The sequence below is a fragment of the Streptopelia decaocto genome (assembly GCF_964273445.1).
Source record: "Streptopelia decaocto genome assembly, chromosome: 1".
NCBI classification, from domain to species: Eukaryota; Metazoa; Chordata; class Aves; order Columbiformes; family Columbidae; genus Streptopelia; species Streptopelia decaocto.
Genome location: NC_138663.1, coordinates 61,979,229 through 62,001,640, shown reverse-complemented (window position 1 = coordinate 62,001,640; position 22,412 = coordinate 61,979,229). Strand labels below are relative to the sequence as shown.

Sequence of the window (22,412 nt, the reverse complement as noted above, 5' to 3'; positions counted from 1 at the left end):
CCTAAATTTCTCCACAGGAATGATTTTTACATTGGTATGAAGCAGAACCATAAATACGTGCAAAAAGGTCTAACAATTTATTAAAAAATGCCCTCAATATGCTTACTTTTTACTGGGAGTTTCATTTCTGGATGGCTTCTGAGTATTTTGACAAAGGCCTCTCCTGACCTTAGATTCCTCTTTGAAATTTGATGTTACTTCCTGCTTCTCTTCATCACCTGAGCTTTCTGACTCCTCTGTGGAGGAATCCTTCTGCTGAAACAAGAGAAAAACAGTACAGAGAAAGGTCACCTTGCCTCCTAAATAAGAGAGACTACCTTAATTTACTCTAAGCAAAAACATTCAAAAGCTTCCAGGTCCAACTTTTTTATATAAACCATGCACAAATCATTGCACTCTCTTTAAAGACAGCATTGATAATTCTTATCTTCAATACTCAAAGTAGAGGAAAAAATATGGAAGTATGGTTCCCAGCAGCAGCCAGAATGGATGCCTATTACATATAACAGGACACATCCTGCCCAAAGTAATTGTTTATGGTTCCTGATCTCACAAAAGCTAACTTTCAGCAGCTGCATCTCTCTAATGAGTGACAGAAGTTTTGAGGTGGATCCAGAACACAGCAGGAACAGAAACACAGCAGCTGTTGCCTCTCTCACAGTGGCACAGCCTCATTTCCTGAATGAAAGGGCTTTTCAGCTCCTGCTGGGACTACAGCTTGTATGGGTAGGAGCTTCTCAAAGGTAAAGCAACCATATGTGACTCAAAATGCCTTTACATGAAGCAAGGGCTACAACAGGTATTTTCCACCTTGGTAATTCAGACTAATCTATTTTCAACAAGTACAGAGAAGGCCACAACTTTTTTTTCAAGCCAAGGAATATACATGACATTCAACAAAAGCATTGAAGTGGAAGATTAGAACATGGAGGAATCATAATATTTCAAGACTGACTCCACTATCCCTATCATAAAAAATTGAACTCGAATGAATGCAGTGCATTGTATCACCAAGGGATGTTTTTATACACTGACTTAATTCACAAGAGCAGCTCATTAATCTTTGACACTTGTGACACAAATAGGCAGTTAAATTATAAATATGACTCCACATTAGTAATAAAGCTATTATCTTGTTTTGTTAACATCTTTGGTGCAATATAAAAACGATTTACAGGAGCTACTGAGATAGTTCATTTTGGATATATCAGTACAAAAGACAAATTTAAACATGCAGAAAAATTATTCCATTAGACGCTATTAGAAATTAAGAAGCAGAAGAATATAGAAGGAACTAAGAGAGTAAATGGCAGCAATAGAAAACATTTCACTCAATGACAAAGTCATCCAAAACTGGCTACATTCTCCTGCAAGAAGAAATATATCCCTTCTGAATAACTATTGATACTATGTCTTAAAAAAGGAAACCTGCCAAGCCAAAGTTGTTTGCAATGCAGTTCAGGAAACCAGAACAAGCCACATCATGAAGGTTCCTACCACTTATTCCAACATCTAGACCAAAACACTAGCTTTCCAGAAGCACAAAACAACAGTGTGAGGTAATTACTCCACCATTTTACTGCTCTCCAATTAAAACTGAAATTAGTCAGAACACAATTTTGCAAGGGCAAAAATATTTGTATATACCTATTTCTAAATACTAGAAGTTGTATTAAAATACATGTATGTAAATACACATATCTGTACACGTGTGTGCGTACATTTTGTTTAGCTGTAAGGAGATCAATACAGTCTAGACCCTCAAATGGAGGACTCCCATTTATTTCAAATAGTCTATTTCCTCAACAGTCTGTATCCTCAATCGGATTTAGCCACTTCAGCATTTTTTAAAAACTGAAGGCCTATAAGATTGTTTCCATTTAACCAAGCTCTAAAATGAAACTCTGTGGTAGATATTCATCATTCTAATGATAAAATTTAGATTTGTTATGGAAGAAATGAACAAAGCAACTATGACAGAACTTTTCTTAGACTTTCATGTTCCAGAGCAGGGCTGCCAGCCCCACTTCAGTAACAAAGAAGATCATAAAATTTGGGTCAAGATAGCATATCTTGTCATTCTTCTCAGTGCTAGAATAAATGAAGAATGAGGCAGAACCATAACTTTGAGATACTAACTTGAGCAAAAATGAAATACTTTGTTCTTGTTCTTTTAACACAAACTTTGATCAGATAAATTTGAAGTGAGTGAACAAAATTCTATTTAATTGCTTTGTTAACTTTTGTGATGTTTTCTAACTATACCTGTGTAGTGCAATCAGGCTCAGATTCTTCTGAATCAGAAATATCAGAGTACTCTGAGGATCCATTCCTGAGTTCTGCTTTCACACTTTCAAAGAACACTGAGGAGAGAAAAATTAAAATATAAGACCCAACATTTATTACATATAATACTTAACAATTATTTTGGAAGTAAAGATCAAGAAACACATATTTAGATTTAAACAGTCTGTAAACAAAAGCACATCATCACATTGATCTGGTCTGCAAGTCAAGTTTGCCCAAAATTCTAGTGAGTTGCCCTACTGTTGACCAATAGACCCCTCAAGCAGAGGAAGCCAGAGGAAGAGAATTCAGGTGCAGCAGAAGCAAATATGTTTTCTCTCCAATAGAGCACATACTCCGCAGATGGCACCTTGGGCAATTTCTGCTTTGTATAAAAGCTGGGGTCAGAGAAGTGGCTCTCAGAAAAACATTAATTAGAAGTAATTTTCAATATTACTTTGTCTTAGACTCTTTGAACCTGGAATTTCCGTGTTTAAAAACAAAAGCAGTTATACAGAAACACTAAACATGGAAGTCAGGATATTAAGCAATTTAAAGGCAAAAAAAAAAAATCAGTGTGTTACTTGGAATTCTGTATTTACATCACAATCTACTGGCAAATTCTGCCTGGTTTGTGCTACTACTATCCCTGGCCAATCAGGGATAAAATGCACACCTGTTCAAGACTAAAATATTACTATAATGATATACAACACACTTGCATTGGTTTTCATCACAGAAAGACCTGAAAAAGAAGAGGAGGAGAGGAAATACCAACCCTAGACATGCTTTTTCCTAGTAGTAACAAAGTACTAATCAGAAAATGAGGTGTCAAAATAGACATCAAAAACATTGGCATATGACAAAGCAATCAATCAAATCAGCCACTTAGTCCACATGGTTTACTTTTTGAAGTGCTGAAAGAATTCAAACATGAAGTAGCTAAGCAGCTCTCGGCAGCACATACTCCTAAAAGGCAGCGTATGTCCCAAACAGCTACAAGTGGGAAACACATTTGTAAGCGTTTGGAATCGAAGGCTCAGGGTCAGTGGGCTGTATGTATACCTGTGTCAAGGCTGCTGGCAGAAATCTTGACTAAGCACAAATTTGTGACAGACGACAATATGCAGTTCAACTAGCAGAAGTTTTTTGGAGAAAAGCCAAATAGGATAAAAATCTATGAATGTGTGTCAAGAAGGTAGTGCGTAAAGAAAGCAACGTAACATTTTCAAGTTTTCAAGCACTCACAATTTCATATAAAACTACGCGGAAAGCAAAACAACATTTTAATTTTGCTTGTCTTCATTCCAGACCTAATTTTGATCTGTGTTGGTTTGCTTTCAGCATAGTTTTATATGAAACTACATCAACAAAATATAATTCTTCATAACTCATAAATTATGCAAGCATAAAAGATGTAGTTGTAACCCTATATACACTGCAATTCTAGAAGGATTTCGTTCCTTTTATAGATTGTGGCAAAGCTCACAAATAGGTGTCAAGTATATTTCAAGGGATATCACTAATTTCTAAACACTGTATAAGAGGAATTTAGTTTTAGAGTTAGAGGAAAGCAAAGAATGAGACAAGTTATCAGAAGGTGAATACAAAGAACAGTTGGGACCAAAATCCAGAGAAGACTACTTAAACTTCAAATAGTAGAACTGTGAGGAATATCTAAACACGCTAAACACTGTATATGAAGTTAAGCTAAATAAAATAATGGTCAACATATGAAAATAAAATTAATATTCTGAATTACTTTAGCGCAAAAAAAACCAAGGGATTTCTGATGATAACTCAAGCCTTCAGCTCATTTCAAAAAGGGAAACAAGATTCTAGGATAAGCAACAGCATACATGATACAGAAAATAATACCATTATCTAGCTCAAATGAATTTTCATTTGTATTACTGCCTTTTTCAAAGAAAATATTGCTCCAGACTTAGAGACAATTTAAAGGAAGGAGCAAGAACAAATAAGGATATCTAAATATGCTCACTGCTTTTCCCACCACCCACTTTCTACATAGCCCTGCAAAAGACTACTGTCGTTTTCCCACCCTTCTCTTTCAGATACAGGTTTCGGATATATTTACTGATCTTCACAACAACACATCACATGTTATTAGGACCCCTCATCTCTTCATCCATGAATGTGATGTATAACTAAGCTTAAAAAAAAAATAACAATCAGTCTAAATATACAAGTTGGGTCTTGCTTTTTGTTTGTTGTTTTTGTGAATTACCTTGGTAAATACTATTGTTACTTTAGAATGAAGCACTTTACCCCCAGATAAAGTTATGGCCCTGCACCCTTCCAGATACTGGGTGGAACACTCCAGAAATCAGGTGAATGAAAGCAGTCATTAAGTGCAAGATCAGACTAAGCTAATGTGAATTCAAAAAAAAATCTCAAATCACCTTCCCGTTATCCACACAAAGTGTCTTGCTCCATTAAGCACAGCACTTGATCGTCGTCTCTCTGGTAACACTGGGTCACCATTTAGAACCAGAATCTTGGCATGAAACACAAAGCTCTATAGAGCTTGATCCGTTTAAAGGCACCTCTCTATGGACATTGCCCCTTGGCCTAAATCCCAGTAAGAACAATAGAAGGTGGCAGCTGTTACAGAAACAGGTAGTTCCTTTTATGGAATTTTATGGAATTTTCCACTAAAAATAGTCTCTCTGTAGACCTTCAGTTAAGCCAAAGTAATCAAATGTAGGTGATCTCTAATAGGGAAATTTGAAGATTCTCACTAATCAATTAAAAATATTAGTGATAGTCCTGAGTACTCAAATTCTGGAAGAACAATCTCAGCATTCACTTATTGTTCTAAGTACCTTTCTTACAATTAGATATACACTGCCATATTTATTCTGTATCAAATAAGATTAAACATTTTGAAGTAAACCTGCCATTTCTATGTTTGATTTAATCTTTGATTCAAGTGTAAAAATCGGTTTAATTTACTTAGTTTAATTTTTAAATGGAAAACCACCACATACATCTAAGCCTTCACTCAACAAGCTGTTTGCCTTGTTGGTTCAGGACTATCCAAGAGGGATCTTTTCCCTGTGCAAATTTTTTAGCACTGTTCACTGTGACCTTTGGAAGCACAGTCAACAGGGATTACAAATTGCCTTGTTAAAAAAAAAAAAAAAAATTATATCCAGGCTGACAATGGACTCAGATGTTGTTACAGATTGTTGTGCAGGAAATTAAGGGAACTGTAAGTCGCTAGAGGAGTCTTGTTATCTTTTAAGTGCTGACCTCAGTTTCCTAATACATACCCTCTACTGTGAAAGGATGTGATTTTTATAATTAAACGGAGCTGAACAGCTACATCAAGGATCAATTTGTTACTGCACATGGATAGTGCTATTAAAAATAGGCAGTGAAAACAGTCATTCAGTATTGATACTTTACTAATGCACTGCTGAACACTTGGCAGGAAGGCCTGAGGCTACAGAAAGACCAGAACAGATTAACTCCTAGTAAAGGATGGTTTTAAGTATTGGAAAGTGGAATTGAAGTGCTTTACAGATAATCTAAATCCTTCCCCAGCCTTATAGATTACCACAAAGGTTGAAAATATAAGATTTTATTAAAGTTAAATTATGTTTCATCACCTGTATGGAATAGATCTATTCATTAGCAAAACTGTCCTGGTTTTGGCTGAGGCAGAGTTAATTTTCTTCCTAGTAGCTGGTACAGTGCTGTGGTTTGGATTTAGAATGAGAATAATAATAGTTGATAACACACTGATGCTTTAGTTGTTTCTAAGCAATGTGTAACACCAAGTCAAGGACTTTTCAGCTTCTCACACTGCCCTGCCAGCAAGGAGGCTGGAGGTGCCCAAGAAGCTGGGAAGGGGCATGGCCAGGACAGCTGGCCCAAACTGGCCAAAGGGATATTCCATACCATATGACGTCATACTCAGTATAGAAAATTGGGGAAAGTTTGCCAAGGGGTGAACACTGCTCAGGAACTGTCTCAGTATTGGTTGATGGGCGGTGAGCACTTGCATTGTGCGTCACTTGTTTTGTTTATTATTATTCTGATTATCCATCTCTCTCCTGTTAAGACTGTCTTTATTGTAACCCATGAGGTTTACTGTTTTTTTTTCTGATTCTCTCCCCCATCCCACAGGCAGGGGGGAAGCAAGCCAAAGCTGTCTGTAGTGTTTAGCTGCCTGCCAGGTTAAACCACAACAAAAACATACAAAATTGTATTATCAAGTATGTAATCAATCACCCAATGGAACAGAAAAGTGAAATATAAGATAGGTTTAAAATCAGCTACATGATATGATCTTTTATTCTCTATAGTGAATGATGTAATTAACTTTTCACACTGACGAATATTTTGATCAAGAAAAATCAGCATTCTTGCAGTGTGAAACAGACCAAAAGGAACAAATAGTCATCCAGAACGCCAATTAAGCCTCCACTCTGAAAAATGCTGTACACAGCATCTCAGATGGCACTAACAAAAAAAAGGTGAGTTTTACTTTTCAATTCCACCCTGTTAGCTTCTTAAATAGATGGACATTATTTGACACATTTTAACTTCTAATATTACTTCTCTGATTCATTAGCTCGTCTTCTTCATACTTTAGTAAAATTTCAGTCAGACTTCACAATAGTTAGACCCTCTTCAAGATCATCAAAATATTCAACTGACAAGACTTAGCTACAAGCTTACTGTTCAGTGGTTTCTGGGCATCTGCATTTTCTTCTCCTTCAAATCCTGAGGGCTGGTCTTCTACCTTAACAGTTGTTTTTTTCGACCTTGTCCTGTCATCTTCATCTTCACTGTCTGCTGTGTACAGACTTCGATCTGTAAATGGGCGTCTCTCATCTCTGTCTCACAAGAAAAAAAAAATCATGTTATTCTTAGAAAACCTGAAGCAATTGTTTTCCTTTCATTATTTACAATACACTCTCAAGATGCAACATTAACTTATGTTAATCTCTTCATTCCAGATTGTGTGTATCCGCATTTTACTGCCTGTACAGCTATCATTTTGATAAAGATGTGAAGTTTGACACCAGAATCTTTTGAATAAGAATCACTCTAATAGGTGGATACAAAATAACCGTTTCTACTTCGAAGCATTCCCTTCAGTACAAACTCAACTGAGCAACTGATTGAAATCCTGTAACAAAGGAACATGCAAAGAATCTCCTCCTCTTCACTCCATAACCGTGGCTCCACTAGGGGACAGCAGACACAACAGACAACACACACCTTCCATATTCCTAGCACAAATCTTACTGGTAAAAGGGAACTTAGAGCTCCACAAACAGAAATATTATTAACAATTAGCATGCTCCAGACCATAATGACTAAGAAAAGGTGATCCACAATTAACCCTTTGTACCTAATTATTCTTCCATTTGACAGCAGAAGGCGAAGATCATTGTCTTTTGTTCGCCATTCAGGTACTGTAGAAGATGGCTGAAACGGCTTGTTAAATCTCCCATTCAGTTTAGAGCTTGTGGTATCCTAAAAAAGTAAAAACGATATTGCTTACTATTTATTTCTACAAATGCAATTTTTTTTTTTCTGCACTACATAAAGATTAAAATCAGCACCAGGATCATTGCCTTCGTGATAACCAGCTGAAGAAAGCTCAGACAAAACCTGTTTGGATGTGAAAAAAAAAATACACTGCATCTTCTTCCTTGAATGATTTATACTTTCCTGAAGCATATGAAACAGCTACAACTTTACTATAATATTCCTTTTATGTTTCCTTTGGAGAATTATCACTGTATTCAAAACAAAGAAATCCAATAGAGACAGGTAAGCCAAAAGCTGAGCTTGGAACTGATAAGACAACTCCCGGACTGGGTATCTGGTCCCTGGAATTAGTATCCCAGAACTGATTTATAGGACAGTAAAACATCAATAGTGGAAAGTAACCTGCCAGAAGCAGCTCAAAGCAATTTACATTTAACATATACTCTGACGCAATCAGCGACACATTTTTGGGCCGAACCAGGAACATGTAAAATAATATATTTTTTTTCTTGACAAGTCAATACTGATAGTGAACAATGTATTTCTACATTAAATGGCAATGACTAATACTCCTAAACACTTGTTTTGTAGTAACAAACTGCAAAGGGTTAATTATTTGTGGTAAATTTTAAGTTCAGCTTCTTGTCTTTGAGGGTTGAGTGTCTCTTGTTCATGCTTCATGAAGATAAAGACCCAAATCAGTATTTCTCCACTATGACAATCCATCCTGTCCCAACTAAATTTGTCAGCATTTCTTATTCTCAGAAAGCTACATATTTCCTTCTATAAAGCTACTTATCTCTATTCTCTCACTCCCCCTCAAATACCTGTTGCTGGTTTTTGAAATAAGGTCATCAAACATGAAAAGATTTTTCAAGAGACAACATTTCACTCATTCACTCCATGATAGTTTTGTAATATGACTACAAAGTCCACAGCTCCACAATGGAGACCAAAGACAGCCCAAGGTTTACTGGTGGGAAGGCACAGTCATACAGGAAATAGGAACGTGATTGAAAAACATGGCTAATCAAATTACAGTTACTGAACTATAAGAAACAGCTATCTAAAAAAGACATAGAGAAGCAGGCTGGCTCAAAGCCTCATCAAGTCAAGGCTTTGCAAACTCCCTTTTCTTCACAGAACTGATCCAAAGTAGTACTTGACAGCTACAGCAGTCCTAATTCAAAAACTATACTTGGAGAAGGTAGCGGCTTCAAAGCACTTTCCAAACCAAAAGGTTGAAAGAACCTCCACCAAAAAAAATAATCAAGAAAGAGAGAAATTCCTATCAGGAAAACTCAAAGAAATGGAAAACAAATCTATCCACAAGACAAAGAGCAATAGCTTGTATTCTTATGCACGTTAAAAGTTTTTCCCTTTCAACAGAGGGTAGAAATCTACTCTAGTTTTGTTTTTCTTGCACACAACTTGAAACTTGCCTCCTCCCATGGTGACATCTCCAGCCTTTTCAGTACTGCCCTGGTGTGGAGTTCCAGGATGTCCAGGTTAGAAGGAGTTTTGGTAGCATGGTCCCGCAGTTTCCTCACCCTTCTTCTGGAGTGGTGAGGGGAAGTTGTTTCATGCGAAGACCGTGAAGATGGACACACACCAAGAATTCCCTGAGTTTTAACTAGTTTGCTGTTTTCCTCCTTTAATTAAAAACACATATTTCAGAATAGTCTCAGAGGAATAAATCCACATATTTAAGTGCTGCTTCTTACTCATCTAATTAAATGTAAGTTATATAAATAAAATTGTTAGACCTTTTAGAGAAGTACTACATATTTCCTAAGGATTTGATGTACAAAGTTTAGTTCTACTGCACCCCTTTCCCATTTGGGTCTTTTATAATCTCCTATCATAGTGGTGCTTAAGACCAAAAGTTAACACCAAAACATAAGACTTAATTCATGAAGGCAGCATACGATAGACATGTGTTGTATCCAACAGATCACATTTCAGTTCTCAGAACTGTTCTCTCCACATGCAAATGTGAGAATTTTTCAAGAAGCAATATTTACTAAGGAATAAAGGAGCAAAACATTGGTAAAGGAGGGGGAAAAGAGGAAAACAAAATGGGCTATATAACAAATAGCAACAAATCATAAGGAAAAGAGCAAAAGAGATGACAAGTGGACCAGAACTAAAAAACAAGAGCATAGGAGAATGGAATAGGCACAGAAATTCAAATTAAACTCTTTAACAACATATTCACAGTAACTATTCTAAGTAGCAATAAGTGCGAATATTTTAGAAATACTGACCGACAACTAATTTGACCACTAAAACTACATATTAAAAAAAAAAACAAAACCAACAAAAAACACCCTCACTAAACATTTTCTTTATCTGAAATACCCAGAGCTTCATAGCTTACTATTCCCAGCAGTTTTCCTCTTGATTTTCTATTATTAATGAATGTTAAATAAATTAAAAGGTGAATATAGTCAATCAGAAGCATAACTACTATGGAATTCTCTTGATTCAAAGATATTTTTTTTCTGCAGGCTTATGTAGGGTTGCCTCTGTTCTTACCTCCACAGAACGAATCACTTTTGAGAGCTCTTTTATGAGATTCCCAGGCCTAATATTGTCTGGAATTTCAAAGGCATGTTCTGTTACAAGCTGTATGCAAACAGGGAAGAAAAGATGCTTAATTAACTTTTTCACATAAAACCAGAATAAATAGGAAATAAAACTACATGGGGAAAAAAATTAAAAGGAAAAAACAGATTAATTTATGCAATAATGACTGCAAACTGCCAGCACAGACACACATGCACACGGAAGCTTCCAGTCCAAACTTTAGAAGGCAGCAGATACACCTCAATGTCTCTAAGAATCCAAAGAAAGGGCAATAGAAAGCCATACTCACAACCACTTAATTTTTTTCCCCTCAGTACAGCAATCAGCTTCTTTTTTTCCCTTTAGCATGATCAGTATAGAGCCACACTTCAGAAACTTACTAAAGGCATGACCTTCAAAACAGCTAAATACTGCGGGAACTTCATTAAAGCAAAAATTTAATCTAAAGAGCAAATCAGGAATAATAATCAGTAACCAACATGCAGATTTTTAGACATCTGCCTCACATTTAGCTTGAAAAAATAACTTATTTAGAATCTCGTAGGTTGGAGAAAGCAATTTTAAAAAATCATTCCCTATAAAAAAATTTAGGAAACTGTTACCATTTATGTTCCCTTCAACCCTCTGAAATAGTACCCAAGATATATTTCCTATATACATATTGCCAATCTAAGTAAGTCCAAACACTCTACAGTTAGATCTAGTAAAAAAATGTTTAATATTTTGTATGTACAATTTAAATATGCCTCAAAATATTTTTAGTTAGAATTAAACAGATGAAACAGCACTCACGCATAGACCAGAATGACTAACATGAACTCTGGTATCCCCTTGATTGACTGTTTAAGTGGAAAACTATCCCACACAAACACTTTCAGCTACCCACATTCAAAAATGAGATTCAGCAGCAAAATTATTGCTAGAAGCAATCTGCTATTTTATGTGTATTTCATTGAACCTGGCTTCCTCTCAGTCATTAAAACAAACGCTCTCTCCGCCCCCCCAAAAAAAAAACAAGATGGATGTATAACCATGGTATAATGATTCATTTCAGTGCCATAATTTCTACAGGAAAGATTAAATCAGCTGCTATTATTTACCATTGTTCATTCTTTGCATGCATCACCTCTACACATTCACACTTGGGAACATGGCACCTTTGTCACTAAACTATGTAACTTTTCCAGCAAGTTTACTTGTCATTTTAGACTATTCAGTCCTTTCTACCTAAGGATTTGACTCTCCTGAAAGCCTTTCTGTCCATGAAGACTTCAAGAGGAAGGTGACTGATGTAATCCTCCAAAACACTGATTGACTTCAAAGTTGTTCTGGTTTAAAAACACCAAAAAGCCTTCCTAATGCAAACTTAGTTTATATCAGATATAAAATTATAGTTTATATCAGATATTTGTTTTTACCAGATAAAAATTTAAAATATAATTTAATATTTCATTACTGTAATATTATGTAATTATTTTTTAAAGTGCATTCAAGGAACTTAAATATGTGAATAAATTCAAATGGATATATAACCTAACAGTCTGACAGAAGGAAAGGATGGGCAGGAAATACGAATACCTACAGAAGCCATAACTGAAAAGTTGTTATTGAGTAACTTGTTTTTAAGTTGTCTCTGTATCCTGCCTCCTGGAAAAGGAACAAGCAGCCTTTGGGACTGAGGAATTCTACTGTACTAAGGAGAAAAGTACCAGCAGCCTAAGCATGTCAGATGTAAATTGCAGGTAAATAAAATAATGAAAAAAAAGCTATGATTCAAGAAAAGGGTTTGTAAATGTTTCATATATACAGAGGAAAAATAAACATTTAAATCAAGAGATACAGATTAAAAAAAAAGTCTTGGTAGGCAAATGAATCCACCCATCTTTGGAAACTAGCATCACAATGAAGTATATCAATACTTTAAAATGTACATGAAAAATAAAGATAAAATGAAAATAATAAACCCCACAACCCATGCTTACTGAAAAAACAAATGCACACAAAAAAAAACAACCAACCAACCAACCAACAAACAAACCTGTTGTGGTTTTTTTTCTTTTTAAAACAGCTATTAATACTTTTTTTAAAAGCACAGAACAGTTGCCCAAAATAATTTTACTAGTACATGAATCAAACACCTGAAAAACTGAATCTGAGACCTGTTGCTTATGCAAGCTGGAAGGAAGCCAGAAATAAAAAACTGGTGTTCAGGTAACATTGTTACTGTGTGTATCAACTAACCTGCAGATTGATGATCTGCACCAAAGTAATCAGAGCATACACACACTGATAAAAGCCTTGCAGAAACTGAACTCAAATCAAGACACGAAAGCTAAAATAATTTTACTAGCACTCAATCTCTAGCCTCAGCATATTGTAATTTTTTGCAGTTTTTAAGTATTGCAGAAATTAAGACACTGTTGCCCTGCTGAAAATGAGTTTGAAATTCTCCAGCAAATGGTCTAAAGCAATTCTCTAAGATAATTCACGTCTTGAAAAGACGTATTCCGTGATACAAATGTGAAACTTCATGAGTAGGCTTCTCATTTGTGGAGTACTCAGTTGTCATTCTTTTTTTGGAATCTGTCTGAAACCCCCAGCATGAGCAGATCATACAGCAATGTACAAAGCTCCTCCTGTCTTTAGCTGCATACAGCGACGACCCTATCACACACATGGCCTGCTGCAAAGAAAATATCAGCTCATTTATGAATCAGCAGCTAGAAAAGATGAACACAAGGTACAAAGTATGATAGCTGGAGGACAGCAGACAACATTGTGACTAGATCATCGATGCTGTGCAGTTTCCTCACAATCAAAGTGTTCAGCCAGTGGTTTGGGAATGCCCAGAGATCTCATTAATAAGCATTCAGAAGGCAGCATGTACAATTCATTTTCTTTTCCACGGAAAAGTAGGAAACTTATCACATTCTAGATGAAGTATTAATCAAACTATTTAATGAGCTACTAGACAGTACACATACGCTACAGCAATCTAGAAAAGAGGAATCCAACACAATTTCAAATTAAAATAAGGATTCATACAAGCTATGTTTGATCTCAGTTATTGGCAGTCTGATTGCTGGCTTATTATCCATGCCACGGATGCAGAGACAGCTTGGATTCACACATGGCTTAGCAGCTTAGGCACAACATCCTGTAAATACTGCTACACTGCTTACTAGCTAGCTTTGATCCAGCATGGCATAGACAAGGAGACACTGGAGAATCAACTCAGAGAAGTTACAGAGGGCTGGCAAAGGTTCATCTGGAACCACTAATGCTACCCAGGCTGGACCCCAGATGATTCCACACAGAGTAACCACTCTGCGTTCGCACCTCAAGTTCAATTCCATAAAGCTTATTACATTGGGTGCAGCATTGTGTAAATATCATGCCTGTTGTATAGTAAATTCTCTTACAAGGAGAATTTGTGGGCAGAAAGACCAAACAGATCTCCAAAAGCCAGTTCAAGTCAGCATGGCCAGCAACAAACTAGAATTAATAAGCTCAGTCAGAACCAAACTGCCTGTCAGTGAACAGCACTTCCCAGAAGCACAGATTCCAAGAGGGTTTATTAGCTCAGGCACATGAGAAAACATGTGGAGTTAAGCCAGATCCAGTGCCGTGCCAAAACAAATAAGCTTTCCTGGAGAGCAGAGCACCAGCAAAGCCAGCACAGACAACACAATGATTTTACAAGAGTCAGCCAATGTTCAGCAGGGACAGTATTCAACTGAAGTTAATACCCTCATCTGAGGTTAAACCGACTATTCAATAATACATGCATACCTGAAATGTGTTCTACAGAGCACTGACATTAACGAAAAATGCTAAATATCGAGGCATTCCATCCCTCCATTACCTCAGACTAGGATAAATCAACTATATAAACAGATTTGTTAGAAAAAAGCCGCACCTTATCAGCTTGTCCTCTAGCACTCTTATCCCATCCTGAGGAGAAACAAGATTCTACTTCGATCAGCTACAATACAAGAGCTTATTAATTGGTCTAAAAAGACTTTATTAGCATCACAGAATACAAAGTTGTCATGATGATTCTTTCACAGGTCAACAGTACATACTCTCCATAGAGTCTTTCAGTATTCGTTACAGATAAAAATAATCTTAAACTTTAAAAGGGCATAGACCTTCACTTCTGTATCAAAACAGAGCTCACCAAAATAGGAAAAAAAATCTCTTATACTTACTTCTTTTTTCATCCACAATTTTAAAGCAGAAAGTAAAGCCTTCACTCCTTGCACTAAGTAGCTTGGAGGCTGGAAACCATCTTCCCTCAGTTCTAAAAAGGATACAGATACCAATTTAGAAACTTGCTCATAGTGAAAACAATAGAATGATACCTACCCTTCAGCCAATGAAGTTGTCATTGTGCAACAGCACAAAAATGGAAAAATCATGCAAGCAAATGAAACATGACACCCTGTATTTGTGTGTAAACTGCAACAAAACAAAAACAAAACAAAAAGGCAGCCTAAAGTGATTCTACTTCTTTTTTTTTTTTTTTTTACTAATTTCTGGGTGAAGTATGGGTCTTTTACAACATACTAAAGTTCAATCAGAATAAAACAGACCTAAAATACAGAACAAGAGAAAACCTATTTTAAAAAAGAAATCACTTCTATTTCATTCAGAAATATTTTAGTCAAAGCAGACCAGAAGGATGTGGGATGTATCTCTAGATTAGAATTCTTATTGCTTATGTCCATACATACAGCAAATGGTTCATATTAGCACACTTCCACTTCCCAAACATTTTCCGTCACCCTTCCAAATATCACAATTCTTCCCCAGTTTACATCATTTTTCCCCCAAAAATCATAGGGGACAGGGAGTGAAATCACTCTGCTACAGAAGCTGCTCTTCTTAAGAAAGCTGGTGCTCTCAAGTGACTGCAATTCCTTTTCTATTTTCTCTTTTCCTTCATGGGGGAAAAAAAGAAGGAAAAAGACAAACCCTCCATGAACAGTCAAAAGTCGATTGCAACTTCTCCTCATGTTCCTGACAAATATCCACTTGTCAATAGCAAATGGACCAACACTTGAACTATTTGGCTCATTTTATTTCCTTAAAAGAGTACAATAATAAACCTCTATTCTTATGGATAATGGATTAGTCTGCTGGCAGAAAAAGGAAAGTTCTGTTACTATTCTTCCCTCCAAGATACCTCCTATTTGTTAAAAGGTACTAGCTGCCCACTAGCTGACTCAGTTGCTAAAATTTTGGCAATACAATGCAGCACCACAGGCTGGACTTTTTTAGCTGCAATAGAAAAGACTGCATGAGTAATCAAATTTAATGAGTATCAGATAGATAAACAAGTTACCTATTCTGCAGCTCCAAGAAATATGAAGAAAAATAGTTTAGGTGAATGTCACAACACTTATATAATAAAACACTTCTTGCTAATGAAAAGACAAAATCAGAGTGTTTATGACCCTCTTATCATTAAAAACAAACAACAACAAAAAACAAACAACAACAAAAAACAAACCAAACAAGACGCACAGAAAGATATACTGTGCCAATTTTGCTTATTGACCTGAATGTCACATGAAGTGCTGCTAACAACCATGTACTCAACATTTTACACATTGGTCATCGTGGTTACCTTTCACAACTGAACTGCTATCATCCCTTATTTGTAAAACAAATTATTTTGATTGTTAAAAATCTAAGTTGCATGAGTCTTGATGCCAAAGCCCAACACAATCTTCACTCTAGCCACGAAACCTCAATTTTTATTTTTTATGATGGATTTTAATGATCATAGCATTGTTCTGCAACAAAATATCTGCTAACCTATAGATTAAAAATAATATGAGAGTAAGGTTCATACCCCTGCCCTAATACACAAGAGGCTCCTAGTCTATGTACTCAAGGAGTCATGGGATAAAAAGAAGAGGAGGGGAATGGACACAGAACACAACTCACAGTTAGCTAGAGTATATAGAAACATACATCCCACTGCTTTTCCAGCAGGAATACAGCTCCTATGTCTTCTGACAAGTTTGTAAAATTTAAATAAACAGGAGTGAGACCAATCAAGGCAAACTTTCAAGAAGAAAATACTCCTTTTTGGAAGGAAAACTTTTCTGCAAGTATGTTCTATTTGATAAGATTTCTGAGTGGCTTTAGGTTCATCCAGAAAGTTTAAATGCTCATTTAAGAAACAAGGGTTGTTCAACACCTTCATTTGCTGAAAAAAACAGAATAACTGTGATTATTTACGTATTAGAAAAATGGTTACGTGAGATTCTGATCTCTTCAAAAGCAGAATCTGAATTCAGCTTTGAAGGTTTATTTCTCTCCTTTGAAATACATCATTTGGAATATGACATTTATTATTAATAATAAGATTAAATAGAGCAGGCAGAGGGAAAGATATTTGAGAAGGCAAAGCCAGACAGACACACTCTCAAGCTCAATTATATGTGATCACAGATTTATAAATTACAGGACTAGATGAGGAAGTTTGGAAAGGATTGGCATCTGTCATGAGCAGGAGCTTTTTGAGATGTCTACTGATAAGCACGGATATAAATGATTTGACACAGCTCATAAGAACTGATGCATCTTTCCCACAAAAGCCCCCACAGACACTGTCCCCTTCACAAAAAAGAGCAGAAGACAATAGGTAGTCTGACTGACTGAAAAGGTCAAAGAAAATTGTCAAAGTGCAAAAAACATCTTCTCTCAGCTGCAAAGGCACCAAGAAGAAACTCACAGACACAAATTAGTGGGATCGTTCAGAGTCATTTGCTGAAAGCAGAAGAGAAAGGTTATCGAAGGGTACCCATAGATCTGAAGTGATATGGAAGAAGCCCAAGTGAAAAACTGATGCCATTGAAATAAGTTTCCTACCTTCCTTAACAATGTCTTTTCAGATAATGGCAAATTAATCCTATTTGGCTGGTAGTATAACTGCACTGTGTCAGGATTTCAGATACTCTGTCTTGACAATCTAGAATATTTTCATTGATCACATACATCATCAGCATTGGATGAAAACCACTAATAAAATAGTTCAAAGGTTGCAGCAGCATGCTACAAAGCGTTAGTTACATGCATCAGCAATTGTTCTAATCTTTCTGCACTGCGAAAGTTACCCTAAAAACCTTAAATCATCAAAGTAATTTTCAGAAACTTCATTTACTAAAACCAAGAACTGCTGGATCTAGAACTGTCGCAGTGCAACATTCACTAAAATCTGGTTAAAAAGTAGTATGACAAAAATAAAATCAATAAAATTGAATTAAATTAAATTAAGTCTGGTTTCCCATCTTAAAAGGTTTCCTCGGTTCACACAATAGCAGGATAATTTTCTTCACTATCAATGAAAAGAAAAAAAATAGAAGTGGACACATGTATATCTCTTAAAACAAAACAAGGATTACCTTTCAATGTTTCCAGTAAGTTTTTGGCCACAAACCAACAGATGGCTTCAAAAAAAGGAAATTTAAAAAGATCTGGGGTTTTTAGCCTCTTCTCCATTTCGTAACACCTGAATAAATTGAAATATTACAAAAAAATTAATGTTTTAATTATCAAATTAATTATTCAAATATGTAATCAAATAGACACAATGTCCAAAATAAAATAAAATAACCATAGCCATGATAAATAAAAGAAGTCAAGTATCACATAGTTAAATCCCAACAAGACCACAGACAAGATTGAACTCTGGTCTCATCCAGGCTCTGACCTTATCAAGTTTGACTGCGGCACTTCTAAGAATAAAGTTGGACTTCATAAAACTAGGATACAAACCCAATGTGTGATCTTTTAACAGATGGAATTTTATCAGGATTCCACTGTAATAAATAAAAACAATATGTTTAGAAGACAGCTTCACATCTTGGACAAAAACTAAATACAGCTGCCCTTAGAGTAATGCTGACTTGAGGACACTCATTTCAACTCAGTGTCACACACCTGGGCTTGCTCAGTTTTGTTTTACTTATTTAGACTAACCTCCAAAGTAGAGTTTTTCTTTTTTTTTTTTTTTCTTCTATTCACTTAAATTTTTGCATAGTCTTCATTTTGCTTTTGAAACAAACTTCGAAGAAGTGAAATAAGAGTATGTACTTGATACAGTCTAACTGAAAATGCCACTATTGTCTGTTTGAGAGCCTGTACCTATTTGATTCTCGTTAAGAGCATGAAGAAAAGTATCTATTAAAAGAATACCCTACTCAACAAGGAAAAGGTACAGGAAGGGCTGAGACTAACCTGAGCTGCATGCCAATATTGAGGTTGTGCAAAAAGTTTCCTCCAAAAGCCATACAATCCTGAGATGTGAGCACAGCATGAATCCAGCCTGAAATGACAGATTCTGAAACTTAATATATACATATAAATGATTCTAAAACTGTTTTTAAATACATATAGAAGTAAAAACTCTGTACCTGGAGAGATAAAATCAAATTTGTATTCTGTGCTGTGAAACAGTAATTTAAAGTTTAGCAACATGTAAATTACAGTGTTTCAGGTATCTAGTGGAACTATAGCTTTCTGAAGGAGTTAGGATTAAAACATTTTTACTAGGGGTGGAGGAAGGGGATGCAAGACCATAGTGATTTTTCATGTAAAAATTCCGAGAGGTTTTCCCTCCAGTCAACAAAAATAACCAAGTAAGGAGGGAAAAACATAACGAACAAAAGATAAAGTCGTAAAAATAAAACAGAAATTATATTACTTTCAATATTTACATGTTGCTTAAAGTAACTGTGCTGTTTCCCCAACATAAAAATGTCATTTAGCAATACTGAAGTTTCTCTAATAGGAATTCAGAAGCAGTTCCACTAATTAGAAACATAGTCATCGTAATTCCAATGAAATTATGATCATTTTTAAAATCCAGTCTAGGCACTCTTACTGTATAAATTTGTCACATAATTGAAATATTGTCCTTGTGAATTCCACTATTCAACATGGCAAAGCATGGCCAACATTATGCTATCAATCCAGCTGATTACTACTGGATAATTTCAAGTAAGTACACAAAAGAACACAATACATTAGCTTCCTGATTAAAAATAATTACCTTTAAAATTTATACAGTGCAGCCTTAGTGTTAATAAACTACAAACAGAGTTTCCTCTTTCAAGATTTTTCTTCTGATTTTACATGCATACACATCATCTTCTGAGAGAAGATGAGTTGGCCACACATTTACAGCTTACTTCATGGCTTCACTAAATGTAGGCAAGATGTACAAACACAGGAAACTCCTCAGCTTGAGGCAAGATCAGACTAGATCACAAGGAACTATATATTGCAAACTAGTATTAAATCTATGCCCTAATTTAGCTCAGAATAACTGGTTCTAGTTGTGGTAGCACACGTAAAAAGACTTGAAACCTAGCAACAACGTTAAGGAACACACCTGCTATGTAGTCTGGGAAGGAAGCAAGTTACAGAACGGTGTATGAAAGAACACAGAACACAGTGGCAGATGCAACTTAAGGGTTTTTTTCAATTAATATTAAACATCGACCAGTTTTACTTCTTTTCTTTGAGAAGTGCAGTGCAACAAAGATTGCCTTGTATTACCAAGCCGCACTTTACATTTGTTAATATGTTTGCAGTTTTTCACTCTTATCATCACAGTAGATGAGTACCTCCAGCTCCCCAAGGAATAATTGTATTTCAGTCCTTTAAACACACATCTCCCCAGATGCTGACAAAACTAACAACAAAGTCTGCTCACTGTTGCATCAGCACCAGGATTTTTATGGCACAGCTGTATCAATTAAAGGATTTCATTTTTTTATATTCCTACTTGCTATTTTTATGCTGTAGTTTTGATCAAGGTCTATGCAACAAGGCAAGAAAATCTGGTGTAGGCCACACAGAATATTTTTAATAATGTCTGAATAACTCTCAAGAGGCTCCCAGTAGGTGCTATTCATCTGCATGCAAGATTAATTTTAAATCAGAAGTCTACTCTGAACATATTTCAGAGATTATAAGATAATTATGGCATCCACTAGCACCAGCGCAAGCAGGAACAGAAGTGGTTTTCAGTAGAGATCAGGGGCTTTTTAAACCCTTCAATCAGTCTAACAGAACTTCCCATTTTTTAAACACGTGTCTTGAAACCTGGTTTAATTTATTGGTTCTTACACTATACTTCATCATATGTATATGAATGCATACGTATATACACATATTAACATTAAAAAGTACTATTTTATGTGTATATACACACAAATACATGTATACGTTAGAAACTATCATTTTATGATACTTTTCTTTTTGGGCTGAGTATAGCAAGACCTCAGATTCAGCTGATTACTAGGAAAGCAATAACTCTTTTCAAAGATCTGTGGGTCGCAGTAAAGTTCTTCATTCTATAATTCTGCATTCTTTGTTCACAGATGTATAACCTTTCACTTAGATAAATGGAAAATTAATGTAATCTCTTGCCAAAAATATACGTATTTTAAAAGCTTTGGGTGTTCAGGAAAGTTAAATGCATATATAGCTCCTCACCATGTAGTATTTATTCTGCACAATGAACTAGAACAGTAAATGCTAAACCTCACAGGTAGAGAACTGGGCTATGAGAAAAATGTAGCTCTCTGTCTAGGAAGTCCATGCAAAATAAGGTACTGAATTCAGGGCTTATTCCAGAAGTAGACTTGCGCACTGTTTTCCTTCTCTGTGTATTTAAAGCTTCCTCCCCCCGAAAAGGGAAGATAGTACCCAGCATAGACTTTTCATAATAAAATACTAAAATAAATAAATAAATATATATATATATATGGATGGGCAGGATAAGTGAAAATACAAAAATTAACTTGCACTCCCTTTACTGGTAAAATATGGATTGATTTATTAAAGACTTCTAAGTTTCCGGTATTTGGGAGTTTGGAGGAGTGGGAGTAGTGTATTTTGTTCGGAGGATTTTTCTGTGTCTTTTTTAAATTGATAAAGAAGTTTGATTGTCTTGGTGTTTCTCCTTTCTTAAAAATGTACTGTAATTTTTCAGATGCTATTAGGTGACAGCTACATGAAATGTTGTTAAGGAAAACCAGAAAAGACTATGCCTTTGCATCATTCTTGAAAGGAAGCTGTTGAAATAAATTTATGAACTCTACTGTTTTGTAAGCTGTATCTATAAACATCATTTCACTTTTAGTGAAAGGAATTAACACATTAATTGAATTGTGTATTCTTCAATTTTATTTAGGGACACTTTTGTTTTGATTCAGAGAATCTCCACAAGCTCCACCACAGTTTAGATTTCCTGCTGACAAACACAACCCCACCCACCCAACATTTATCTTCAATCCTCTAGCCTACAGCGTGAGAATTTTATGCAAGGTTTTTGTAACAATTTTGTCTAGTAGGTCTTGAAATATTTAAAAGCTGTAAAAAAACCCCTGTATGATAAAATTAATAATTCAGTCTGGATATCTATCAAATGCTGAACAATGTGTCTTCTATGAATTTGAACTATTTCCTTGATACCCAAATCAGGCTTTAATTTGTTGACTTATTGTGTAATAAACACCCTTTCTTTCCCTGATAACTGTTACTACTATCAGGTAATCTAAAAAGCTAATAACCTATTTTGAAAATTTAAATTTCTAGATTTTGTATTATTCTCTCTTGTCCAAAATGTTATGTGAAACCAAATGTTGATAACACAATCTCAGGTGATCAAATATGCTAAGTCCTAGTAATTAGGGTAAAATCTTACCTGTTGGAACAAATAAAGTGTGTCCTTGCTTCACAACACACTTGTAACATTTGTCAACCTTGTCCCCAAAATATACTTCACTCTGGGTGACAGATGAACTCCAAGACTCATACAGAGCCAAATTTTCATCAGTAGGCTTGATCAAATAGAATATCTTCTCACCCTATTAAACAAAACAAAACAAACAAACAAACATAATCAAATAAATAAATAAATGTCTTCCTGAAGGCACACTACAACCTCAGACTCATTCCTAAAAAGGTAACAGATTGAT

General features: G+C 35.5%; 1 protein-coding gene across 3 annotated transcripts in view; it reads right to left on the bottom strand.

The window, feature by feature from the left end:
• KDM7A (lysine demethylase 7A) overlaps positions 1–22,412 on the bottom strand; it is a 67,424-nt gene that overhangs the window by 9,887 nt on the left and 35,125 nt on the right. For 2 of the 3 annotated variants that reach the window (XM_082043402.1, XM_082043404.1), the window contains 10 exons: positions 22,139–22,301; positions 18,661–18,748; positions 17,826–17,932; positions 14,619–14,710; positions 10,357–10,446; positions 9,261–9,470; positions 7,676–7,800; positions 6,997–7,154; positions 2,266–2,363; positions 107–255 (listed from right to left, as the gene is read on the bottom strand). In XM_082043402.1, coding sequence (XP_081899528.1) covers positions 107–255; positions 2,266–2,363; positions 6,997–7,154; positions 7,676–7,800; positions 9,261–9,470; positions 10,357–10,446; positions 14,619–14,710; positions 17,826–17,932; positions 18,661–18,748; positions 22,139–22,301 — 1,280 coding nt within the window. The remainder of the gene's footprint in view (positions 1–106; positions 256–2,265; positions 2,364–6,996; positions 7,155–7,675; positions 7,801–9,260; positions 9,471–10,356; positions 10,447–14,618; positions 14,711–17,825; positions 17,933–18,660; positions 18,749–22,138; positions 22,302–22,412) is intronic. The other variant, XM_082043403.1, reaches the window with a different exon arrangement.